This window comes from Crocuta crocuta, unplaced genomic scaffold (assembly GCF_008692635.1).
Source record: "Crocuta crocuta isolate KB4526 unplaced genomic scaffold, BGI_CrCroc_1.0 scaffold290, whole genome shotgun sequence".
Classification (NCBI taxonomy): Eukaryota; Metazoa; Chordata; class Mammalia; order Carnivora; family Hyaenidae; genus Crocuta; species Crocuta crocuta.
The window spans coordinates 2,755,077-2,766,804 of record NW_027527429.1 but is presented as its reverse complement, the minus strand read 5'-3'; the positions used below and the strand labels follow the sequence as shown (position 1 = coordinate 2,766,804).

General features: G+C 49.8%; 1 protein-coding gene across 1 annotated transcript in view; it reads left to right on the top strand.

The window, feature by feature from the left end:
* Positions 1–11,728, top strand: part of SCLY (selenocysteine lyase) — a 50,165-nt gene that overhangs the window by 9,441 nt on the left and 28,996 nt on the right. Inside the window, exons 2-4 of the mRNA XM_077758378.1 lie at positions 2,216–2,328; positions 8,317–8,417; positions 11,457–11,610. Of these exons, the coding sequence (XP_077614504.1) occupies positions 2,216–2,328; positions 8,317–8,417; positions 11,457–11,610 (368 nt within the window). The remainder of the gene's footprint in view (positions 1–2,215; positions 2,329–8,316; positions 8,418–11,456; positions 11,611–11,728) is intronic.

Here is an 11,728-nt window from a genome sequence, read left to right as displayed (position 1 = left end):
ACAGGGCAACGTTGGGAATCTTTAGTAAAAGTCTAGGAGAGGGCGGCGGTGGCGAAGTGGGGCGTCTGCGACGGAACCCGCAGGGCTGGCTGGTGCGCCCCTGCAGGGAAGTAGGCTCTGGGACCTGGCCTCCCCGGCTGCTGGCCTCAGCCACCTGGAGCTTTGCATTTTCCCTTTGTGGGGCTGGGCTTCCTCTGGTTTGGTAGTCCTCTCCACCCAAGTATGAGTAGTGGCGTGTCTTTAAAATTCGGGTCCAGGCCTACATCTGACCATGTCTTTCACCAGGCAGCCCACTTTGGTGGAGACTGAGCAGGGGGGTGGGGGGTGTGGGGTGGGAGAAAGTCCTGCAGAGAAACTTGAACGGAGAGGAGGCTCACAATACCTTTTTATTACATTTTGGTTATGAACATAGTGAGAGTTTAGCTTTCCCGTCCGAGAGCGATAGCATTTTAAGGAAGAAGCAAATAACAGAGCAGAATTTATCTATAAAACGTTCATCTGAAACTCAAGCCATAAATGAGCTCACCCCAGCGGCAGACTGAAAGCTGCAGTCCGGAGCTGACATTAGTAGCCTGAGGAAATGTAGGGTACTTAATAGGAAGTGTGGGCCAAATTAAGGGCACTTGCAGATTTAAGTCACAGCAGACAGCACTTTTCCAGTGTGGGAGTGGCGGTGGCTCAAACTTCCCAAAGCCTTAAGCCATTCAGGTGACTTTGGACAGCAAGATGTTGCATGAAAATATTGGGTTTTTTTTAAACTTTTTTTTTTAATGTTTTATTTATTTCTGAGAGAGAGACAGGCAGCATGAGCAGGGGGAGGGTCAGAGAGAGAGGGAGACACAGAATCTGAAGCGGCTCCAGGCTCCGAGCTGTCAGCACAGAGCCCGACACGGAGCTCGAACCCATGAACTGTGAGATCATGACCTGAGCCAAAGTCGGACGCTTAACCGACTGAGCCCCCAGGTACCCCCTTTTTTTTAAAAAACTTTTAACAGCCACAGTTGGTAATTATATTTGAATTTTCATGTGGATTGGTTTCATTAAACAGTTACTGATTTTAGGGGCACTTGGGTGGCTCCGTTAGTGGCCACGTTTGGCTCAGGTCATGATCTCTTGGTTCCCCAGCTGGAGCCCCGCATGCGGCTCCTGCTGACGGCACAGAGCCTGCTTGGGGTCCTCTGTCCCCCCTTTCTGCCCCTCCACTAGCGCTCTCTCGCTCTCTCAGAAATGAATAAAACATTTAAAAACCCGTCACTGATTTTAAAATCAGGTAAAATGATAGTATTAGGCAGGATTACCTATTGTACCTACTTTTGAAAGTGTCTGAAGGGTTTGATATTGGTGAAAAGCTACACAGGTGAGTTTTACATAGGAGGGCCTGTCAGCAGATGTGCTTCTCTGTTGTGAGTCCAGCCCCTGTGTGGCGGCCGCTGCTCTCACTGTGGGTGACAGAGCCTGTGCGCCTCTGCCCCTGACATTGTGACTGCAGGGAGGAGACAAGGACCCAGTGTAGTGTGTCGGACGGAGGCTGCCGAGCGCCGTGGGGACAGAGGGAGGCAGGGGGTCTCCGGGCGCTGGGAGGAGGGGGACTGGCCGCCGCAGGGGGCTTCACAAAAAGTCAAGATGGAGCAAAGACCTAAAAAGAAAAGTGGGTTCAGGGGTCGTGGTCATTCGAGGCACAGAAAAGTGAAGCCGGGAGGGAGAAGCAGGTCTGCCCGGTGTCGGGCACAAAGGGGAGGGTGTGGGGAGGAATGGGCGCCCAGATCAGCTGAGCCTCCGGCGGTCCCAGAAATTGCAGAGAAAGAAAGAAAAACTACTGATGCAGCTAGAAAGCCCGGTGGAATGGGTGGCTGTCTGTGGGTGCACGGTGCCCCTGCTTCTGTCTGGAGGACAGGAGACAGATCGTCCTTTGTAGCCGGGACCACTGATCCTACCAAGGGGTGGGAAGAGGCCTTGAAAATCTAAGTGGATGGTCTCCTAGTGATTATAAGGACACTGGTAAATGCCAGATTATTGGAAAATGATGCACACCTTTCCATAATTGATGAAGACGTGGAGGTTGCCATGTACAGTGTGTGGACGCCCGCGTGGTGTTCACGCAGAGGAGCCTCTGCCCTTGCTCTTCGCTCCTACGCAGGTGATGACACAGGGTGGCTGCGCTTCCGGATTCCTCTCCTTTTCCTTAACAGACACATCTTTGTTTTCTTCCCAGCAGGAAAGTGTATATGGACTATAACGCAACCACCCCCCTGGAGCCGGAAGTCATCCAGGTCATGACCGAGGCCATGCGGGAAGCCTGGGGAAACCCCAGCAGTCCCTACCCTGCAGGTAACCCTGGGAGACGCTGCCAGATGGGGGACGCGTGGGCGGAGGCTGTCCGGGAGACATGGGCCACTGCCTGTGGTCACTTGGTTTTGAACAGATTTTCTGTTAACTGCAAATCTTAGATGTCGTTTCTGGTAGGTCTTTTGTTTGTTTGATTTTTGTTTTTTACTCCCAGAGAAGTCCAGACTTCATTGAGCCGGTTGATACGCTAATCTTTCGTTTGTAACACGCACTCCCATCCCCCTTACTCAGATGAAGAAGGTGTTTTATTAAGAGCTGTTTGTAATAACAGTACCCATTAAAACCCTTTCAGGTATCTGTCCTAGTTGAGTCTTAAAAAATTTGTGAAAATTTGTGAAATCATCAGGATTGCATATAATCATGGCCTTTTTTAAAAAATGAAAATTACTTAAAAATTCTTTACTTTTGTTAAAATATTCTTATTTCTCACTTATTCTTGTTTTAATGTAGATCATTAAGTTGGTGGTGTGGAAAATAATTTGCTTCAAGTCAGTAGTGTTATGTCACACTTACATTATGTTTTTTACATAGTGCTCTAGTTGTGCCTTTTTAATTTAATGCTTATCAGATAATTAAGATAATACAAATATGGATTATAATGAACTAAAAGCTTTCAACATACTGTTGCCAAATCCTAGGATTTAGTAATACTTATATATAACTTAATGTTTTTTGGGTTTTTTTTTCTGAGAAAGAGAGACAGTGTGAGCAGGGGAGGGTCAGAGAAAGAGGGAGACACAGAATCTGAAGCAGGTCCAGGCTCTGAGCTGTCAGCACAGAGCCCGACGCAGGGCTTAAACCCACAAACCATGAGATCATGACCTGAGCCACCCGGGTGCCCCCATATACAACTTTGTTTACAGGCTTTTGTGTGTTTTCATATGTGTTTGTTTACTAAAAGCTTCACGGCTTGGTAACTTAAATCTTTTTCAAAACCAGGTACTAGTCATTCATTAACTTCTGTGTTGGTTTATTTGGTATGTGTGTTCTGGCTAACCTTTTGGACATTGCCTTGTATCTAAGCTTTCCTCTAGTAAATTTGTATTTTCTGATGAATTAAACTTGAGAATATAGAGAACAATGAAATGCTAAGAAAAAACATTTATTATAAAGAAGTCTAAGAATAATCTTGAAGGGGCTGTCTGGGCGGCTCAGTCAGTTAAGCATCCAACGTCGGCTCAGGTCATAGATCTCACAGTCTGTGAGTTCGAGCCCCGCATCAGGCTCTGTGCTGACAGCTCAAACTCTGGAGCCTGCTTCTGATTCTGTGTCTCCCCCCCATCTCTCTGCCTCTCCCCTACTCATGCTATGTCTTTCTCTCTTTCTCTCTCAAAAATAATAATAAACATTTAAAAAAAAGAAAGAATAGGCTTGAAGGAGAAGTTCCCCTTCTTGGCCTGATAGAGACCGTCACTGGCTTTGAGGTTGTCTTTGAGGCCTTTGTTTCTTTGTTAAGAACCTTAACTAAAGTATACATTGCAATTCACTTGTTGGTGCTCAGGTAGAACTGGGGGGCGGGGGAAGGGAAGGAAAGGAAATCACCTTTATGATAGAATGGTTTGATTACCTTCACAATATTATGATTTAATGTGATAATAATTCCTGTGGGAGAATTTATTTTAGGGAAGATGTTAAGGACATGTAGAGACAGTTTCGATACCCAGGATGCTTATCACAGCCTTGCTTATAATAGCAAAAGGTTGGAAATCCCCTCAGTGTCCATCAGTCAAGGACTGGTCACGTCAAGTATGCCGAAGCCCTCAAGTGGCGTTCTGGACCCAGTCAGAGCCATGGTGTGGGCTTATTGATGACCTGGAGCCAGGCAGCAGCATGTGGTTCAAGTGGGAAGTGCGTGTTATAAGACAGGAAGATTTCTTGTTTCCCATACCCACCCCCTAAAGAAAAACCGTGTGTGAGCCAGCGTGGAAAATGTCCCATTTGGCTGTGGGAGACAGAAACCCCCATGGAACAGTAGCTTAAATAGGTGGAAGGGCATTTCTCTGACCGTCCAGGGCCCAGGTGGTCACACAGCCAATACCCGCCACCCTGGCTCCTTCTACCCGATTCTCCCACGCTCCACCTGCCCGTTCCCCCGGTGGTCAAGGTGGCTGCTCCTGCTCAGGTCCTCACGTGCGCAGTCCAGCCTGTGGGAAGGAAAGAAAGAGGGAGGGGAAAGCAATGCCTGAGTCCTTCAGCGATACTTTTGGAAGTTGTGTGTGCCATTCTGGCTTATACCCCATTGCTGGAGGTTGGGCCGATGGCCATGCATCGGCCTTTCAATTGCAGTGCAAGTTGGGACATGAGATCTTCATTCTTCATTCCTCTGAGATTTCCTTACTCTAACTGTGGCCATAATTGAGCTGTGTGCCAGCTGGAGATGTTGTGGTTGTAGGAGGGAGCGTGGCAGAGCGACAGCCAGCGGCCTGAGCGCAGAGGACATGCACCAGCCGCTTGTACCGCCATTGTTTTGAGCAAGGGACTGTGGGAGGCTTTGAGGACTTTGTTTTTGTGGGGCCGGCCTGGGGGTTCAGGAGCTCAGGGGACAGTGCCACGTAGGGCTGTAGAGGCCGCTGTGAGCGCCCGGCTTGCATCTGACCATCGTGCAGCGTCTAGGGGACTCTGAGCAGAGCGGTGACGTGGCTGTCCCGGCAGCTCGCCAACTGTTTGGGCTCGCAGCCCCTCACACTCTGCATGCGGGTATTTGCCTCTCTAGAGAGCAGTGCGGAGAGGCCTTAAGTATTTATGAATTCACTAAAAACTCAATAATAAATCCATTACTTGTTAATTTTTTGTGTGTGAAAAAGAAACTATCTTTTCCCAAATGGCACAAATTTAGTGAGAAGGATGTCACTGTCGCACATGTGACTGTCTCCTCAAGGTCCGTCCAAGCAGCAGACAGTGACACCCCCACCCGCTTCTGTGCCCAGTCTGTTCACATCTCGCAGCCTCTGGAAAGCTTCACCAGGTACTTTGGAGGAATGAGTGTCTAACTGTTACATCGAAACTGCCTTTGACCTTGTGGACCCTGAAAGTGCCTGCCCCCGGCCAGTGTTCTGCAGGCCGCACTTTGAGAACAGCTGATTTAAGCAGCATCGGTTGGTGCCTACTGTGGGCCGAGCGCCGTTCTGGTGAAGGCTACGGCACAGGGTGCCAAGTGTGTCGGGTTGTCCGGGCGTTACTTTGGCCACCACTTGGAGAATGGGCCACGGTGGGGGTCAGTGGACACGGGAGTCTGCTAGGAAAATATTCCAGCAAGAGCCTTGGCTCAGCTCTGGCTGGGCAGCGCGGGGGTGGGTCTGATTCTGGGTATTTTTGATGGCAGAGCCTTACAGGATTTGCTGATGGGTTGCATAATGGGGTGGAGAAAGGCAGGAGCTGAAGCGCGATGGGCCTGGCCGCCGGAAGGATGGAGCCACCGTGTGTCTGCTGACGTAGGAGGGGCAGGTCTGGGGGAGGAAGCACTCATTCAGCTTTGGGCAGCTGTAGTTTCAGATGCCCGCCGGGTACCCGGCGGAGCCAGCGGTGTCCCGGGCACCGAGCCGCTATTCAGTCTTGAGTTGCTCAGGGAGGAAGGACCTGAGGACCTGCCAGGGCGTAAGGCCATCTGGAGTGTGGAATTGGAGCCCCGGCCCAGCAAGGGGCGCGGAGGAGGAGGGAGCCCCCCTGCGAGCCGCTGCTGGCCGGGGGAGGAGGTGAGGACCTGGATTTGGCACACGGTGACTTTGGTCAGAGTAGATTTGGGAGCCTGGTAGCCGAGGGTTCCAGAGGGAATGTTAGGAGGGCTGGAGGCGGGAAAGGGAAGGAAGAAACGGGCCACTGCTGGGGGAGGTAGAGGGGCACTGGGGGAGGAGCAGCCCGATGAAGGAGGGTTGCTTTCAGGGGCCATGGGAGCCACCACGTCCCTTACTCCCTCTCGCACCCAGAGAGGGGTTCAGAGTCTCATGTAACATCAGTCACAGGCTCCAGCCACCCTTTACGTTCAGCTACATGAACGGCTTCAAACACTGCAGACATGTGAGAGTGAGAACACGCACAGCCATCTGTCTCCTGCCTCCTAGGTCCCAACAGCATCGCCACATGACCTTGATCTCTTTCTTTCTAAATTTACACGTGTTTTCCATGAGCCCTGGAGTTACAGGCAGCATGGTACCTGCCTGTCGTGGGTCCCACGCACACGTGTGTGAGTGTGTGTGTGTAAGAGAGAGGTGTGTGTGTGTAAGAGAAGTGTGTGTGTATGTGTGTGTGTGTGTGTGTGTGTGTGTGTTTGTAAGAGAAAGGGCTTTCTCCCATCACAGTGCCATCTTCAAACCTGAGAACATGACAGGTCCTGGCCTGATCTTCAGCCATATTCCGATTTCCTCAATTGAGGATATTACTTTTTCAAAAGAGAAGACTGAATTATTCCCTTGGGGAGCGGAGGGGAGTGGGGGGACCATTGCTGTCAGACAAAGGTCATGGTCTGGTTTGCATTTTTAACTACTTGTGCCAAAGTTTTGTTTTGGAACATAACATCTGCGGAGAAGGCAAAATCATAGTATAATGAACCTGCATTTCCTCTACCTGCATTTATCAAGTATTAATACTCTGCCCCATTTTTTCCTGAATCATTTGAACATAAGTTACACCCAGCAGGAGGCATCCTAACCACCTGAGCGGTCTCCTAAGGATCAAGGACGCTCTCCCGCTCCAGGGATTTAACATTAATCCAGGGACAGTATTCCCTTACCTTTCATATTCTTTAAAAAAAAATTTTAATGTTTTATTCTTGAGAGAGAGAGAGAGCGAGAGCACGAGCAGGGTGTGATGGGAGACGGGGAGCAGTGGGAGACGGGGACACGGGCTCCAGGCTCTGAGCGATCAGTCCAAAGCCCATTCTGGGGCTTGAACTCAGAAGCTGTGAGATCATGACCTGAGCCGAAGTCGGACGCTTTACCGACTGAGCCACCCAGGCGCCCCGTCACCTTTCATATTCTAATTTCTTCCAGTATTCATTTTTGTTTCAGGTGGCATTAGATCCTTTTTGAAAATACAAATCGTAGGGGTGCCTGGGTGGCTCAGTGGATTTGGCGTCCGACTTCGGCTCAGGTCATAATCTCACGGTTCGTGGGTTCGAGCCCCACATGGAGCTCTGCACTGACAGCTCAGAGCCTGCTTGGGATTCTCTGTTCTACTCTCTCTCTCAAAAATAAATAAAACATTTTTAAAAATCTATACGATGGTCTTTTAAGGGTTGTGTGGATTACTTTGTATATTGATTTTTACCGCATGATTTTACATTTCTGTTTATGTACAACTGACTGATTCCGTGGTGCCTGTTACCTGCCACCCCCTTACAGGTAGTGCTGAACAGTCAGCAAGCCTTGCAGACAGTTGCTCTTCAGACTAAGGAGGAGCCACCCACACGGTCAGAACCCCCTCCCGCGTGCCCTTCCTCTCTCTGCCACATGCGATCTGGCTCCTTTCCTCCCAGCTGGTGAGGCTGGTCGCGTGGCCCCCGTGTGACCGCAGGCCCATCCCTGAGGCAGTCACCTCCGTCGCGCCCACGAGGCGGCATTGGGCCTCGTGTTGACGAGGCACGTGGTCCCTTTCGGCTTATTTCTGTCGTGTTGCAGCGTGGTCTTAAGCAAATTGTTTCATCCCTTGACCCTCCTGTGTTTGTGAACGGGGGGCGGGGCGGAGGCCCACAGCTTCCCTCTCCCGTAGCAGCCGGGAGGATGGCGGCCGCGGCCGCTTCAGGGTCCCCGGGCGTCCCCCCGTGTGCCGCCCCTTGCTCAGTCCCCGGAGTTCTCACTGAGGCTCGGCTGCCGCCCCCGCGCCGGCTGCTCCTGGCTGTGGCCTGTGGTCACGCGAGCGGGACCCGCGTCGTCTCAGAAGTGCCCCCGGCGCCGCTGCTGCGCGTCTGCTCCTTCTCTGAGGCTGGTGTTTACTTGGTGAAGCAACAGTGGTGAGTGTCCGTTCTGGTCTCTCAAGGTCAGAAGGCCAAGGACATTATTGACACGGCTCGGGACAACCTCGCGAAGATGATAGGTGGGAAACCTCAGGACATAATCTTCACTTCCGGGGGCACCGAGGTAAAGTCTTGAGACAGGCTCACCGTCTTTGTGCTGTAAGTTACGTGAAGCAATGAAACCTGACTCCCTCCTGGTATTATTCCTTTAAAAAGAGACTGATCCTTGGTCGTGGTGTTTTGCAGTTCAGCTTGAACTAGCTGGTGTCTGTCCTCGAAGTGAACCCCAGGTGGCTGAGGGGTGTTTGTGATATCATGTGCGCATTCACTGTCTTTGCGCTATTTCAGCAAAGAGAGTCTGCCCTTCGTTTTGTGCTGGAATTAGTCTTTTAAGTCCTACTAAGTTGTTTGCCTTATTAAGGCTTTGATGTTTGACCCATTTCAGATGCATTTTTATTTTTATTTATTTTTATTTACATTTTTTAATACTTATTTATATTTGAGAGAGAGACAGACAGTGTGTGAGCAGGGGAGGGTCAGAGGGAGAGGGAGACACAGAATCCCAAGCAGCTCCAGGCTCCGAGCTGTCAGCACAGAGCCCGACGCCAGGCTCGAACTCATGAGCCGTGGGAAGACAACTTGAGTCAAAGTCAGACACTGGACTGATTGAGCCTCCCAGGCGCCCCATGTACTTGTAAACTGATAGGAGGATTCAGAGACAGTGTGACTCAGAGACAGTGTGACAGCATCAAGGCTTCCCAGTAACGCTCACTGTCATGCTTCCTTTCTGGGAGGGAAGGCATGACCGTCACCTGCAGGTGATGGGACTGTCCACCCAGGAAACCCGGGGGAGGGCTGCCTGGGTTAAGTGTCGGTTAAGCACTGGGATTCCCTCTCTCCCTCTCCTTCTCTCTCTGCCCCTCCCCTCCTCACGCTCTCACTCTCAAAATAAATAAGCTTTAAAAAAAGAAAGGAAAACCCAGGAGAATCTGCAGCTAGATTACTAGCGCTAATGAGAACATTTAGCAGTTTTTAGATACAAAAATCAATGGTGTTTTTATGTTCTGGCCACAAGCAGGTATGTGGTGGAAAATCAGCCTCTGTGACACATAGGCTGGGGACGAAGAGGGACAGAGTTCTCTCACTCTGCCAGGCGAAGGAGGCCGCAACAGGTGGGGGCCTTCCACCGTGCAGACCCCCCCGGGAGGAAGGCCAAGGGGCTTTACAGGAGAATGCGGGACCCGGGCAGGGTGGGGAGGGGCCTGGTGCGTGGCGTCAGCTGCCTTCGTCTTGTCAAGGTGGTCATTTGGCCAAAGCTGGCGGGGGCCGTCGAGCCACATTACTAAGCATCAGTACCAAATTCCTGGACAAAGGGTTGCTGGGCATTAGGGTGTCCATCTTCCTTTGCATCCATCTTCACGCTTCCATAGCGGCTTCAGGTGTTTACCAGAGCACGGAAAATATCAAACACGTAGGAAGTAAATCTAATAAAAAAGAATTTGTAAGACCTTTTTTTAAAAAAGATCTTTTTTTTTTTTTTTTAAAAGTGTATTTATTTTGCAAGAGAGAGAGAGAACAAGCTAAGGAGAGGCAGAGAGAGAGAGAGAGAATCCCAAAGCAGGCTCCATGCTATCAGCACAGAGCTTGATGCAGGGCTCGATCTCACAAATTGGTAAGATCATGACCTGAGCCGGAGTCAAGAGTTAGACACTCAACTGACTGAGCCCTCCAGGTGGTCCTGAACTTCTATTTATATTTTACACACTTTTTTTGTGAGAAAAGTTTTGTTTTGTTGTTTTAAAATCTTCTATTCGGAACCCTTCATTTATCCTCTCTGGATACAGGAAGCCAATATTGTTAGTTTCCTAGTATCTTCCAAGGAGGGTCTGTGCATTAAAAGCAAGTAAGTACGTTGATTTATATATCCTATTTTTAAAAATTATTTTTAATGTTTTATTTATTTCTGAAGGAGTTAGAGACAGCATGAACAGGGGAGGGTCAGAGAGAGAGGGAGATATAGAATCCAAAACAGGCTCCAGGCTCCAAGCTGTCAGCACAGAGCCTGATACGGGGCTCAAACCCATGAACCGTGAGATCATGACCTGAGCTAAAGTCAGACGCTTAACCAACTGAACCACCCAGGCGCCCCTATACATCTTTTTTTTAAAAGATGTTAATTTATTTTCGAGAGAGAGGGGAGGGAGAGCACGTGAGCAAGGGAGGGGCAGAGAGAGAGGGAGACAGAGGATCCAAAGCAGCCTCCATGCTGACATCAGAGAGCCTGATGTGGGGCTGGAACTCACCAACCATGAAATCATGATCTGACCCGAAGTCAGACGCTCAACCCACTGAGCCACCCAGGCGCCCCAGGATTTATATATTCTTATCTCCTTCCTTTTTTTTTTTACCTTTTCAAGCATATTTTTGCATATTTAAACAAATGTGTTTGTATTTCCCCTTTTTGATACAAATTGGGTAGGATACTGTGTATAATGTCTGCTGCCTTTTTAAAACTACTATTATGCAGCAAGTATATTTATCTGAGATCTTTTGGGATCTGCGCATAAAGGGATCCCTTGGTGTTCACACGTTGGTATATAGCGAACACTGTTGCATGACGTAGTCACCAAGCTTTCTTACTGGTGGGCGCCGAAGGGCTATCCCAGGTCGAGCTGTTTCAGGACTAACCCTTAGGAATGACCTTTGCACATCATTTTGCTTTATGCAGGTGTAGCAATGGGATCAAGTCCAAGAAGCAGATGTTCTGGGTCAGAGGGCTCATTTGATAGATATAAAATGGCCCTTAATATGCCAGACTACATTCCCATCAGCCCTGGGTACCTGGGTCCAATATTCCTTTTTTGGTAGATTTATAAAATGTAAAAATCTGTAACATTGCTTTAACAAGACAGGCATAATTGACTGGGAATGAATTCTGACATTTTTGAAAGTTTGAAACCCCAAATCTTTGTGGTTGGGCGTTCAAAAGGTGCGATGCAGACGTTGAACTTCTTTGGGACTGTTTTTTTGTTTTTTGTTTTTTTTAAGTGTTAGCCACAAGGCAAATGAAATGAGAGAAAGTGCCTCCTGGTCCTCCCCAAGCGCCTCCTGGTCCTCCCCAAGCGCCAGTCTTACGAATGCTCTTTGTGCTGTCCCTCCGCAGTCAAACAACTGGGTGATCCATTCTGTGGTGCAACACTTCCAGCGCACCCGCACCGCAGAGGGCATCGGGGCCACGCCCCACCTGGTCACCTGCACCGTGGAACACGACTCCATCCGCCTGCCCCTGGAGCACCTGGTGAAAGAGCAGGTGGCCGGTGAGTGACCAGCCTGGCGGGACTCCCGCGGGGCAGCTCTGCTTACCTCCACTACCTGATTCCGGGTGGAGGAAGCCGCCCCTGGGACCTGCTGAATCTCAGACACGCCTGCCTGTGG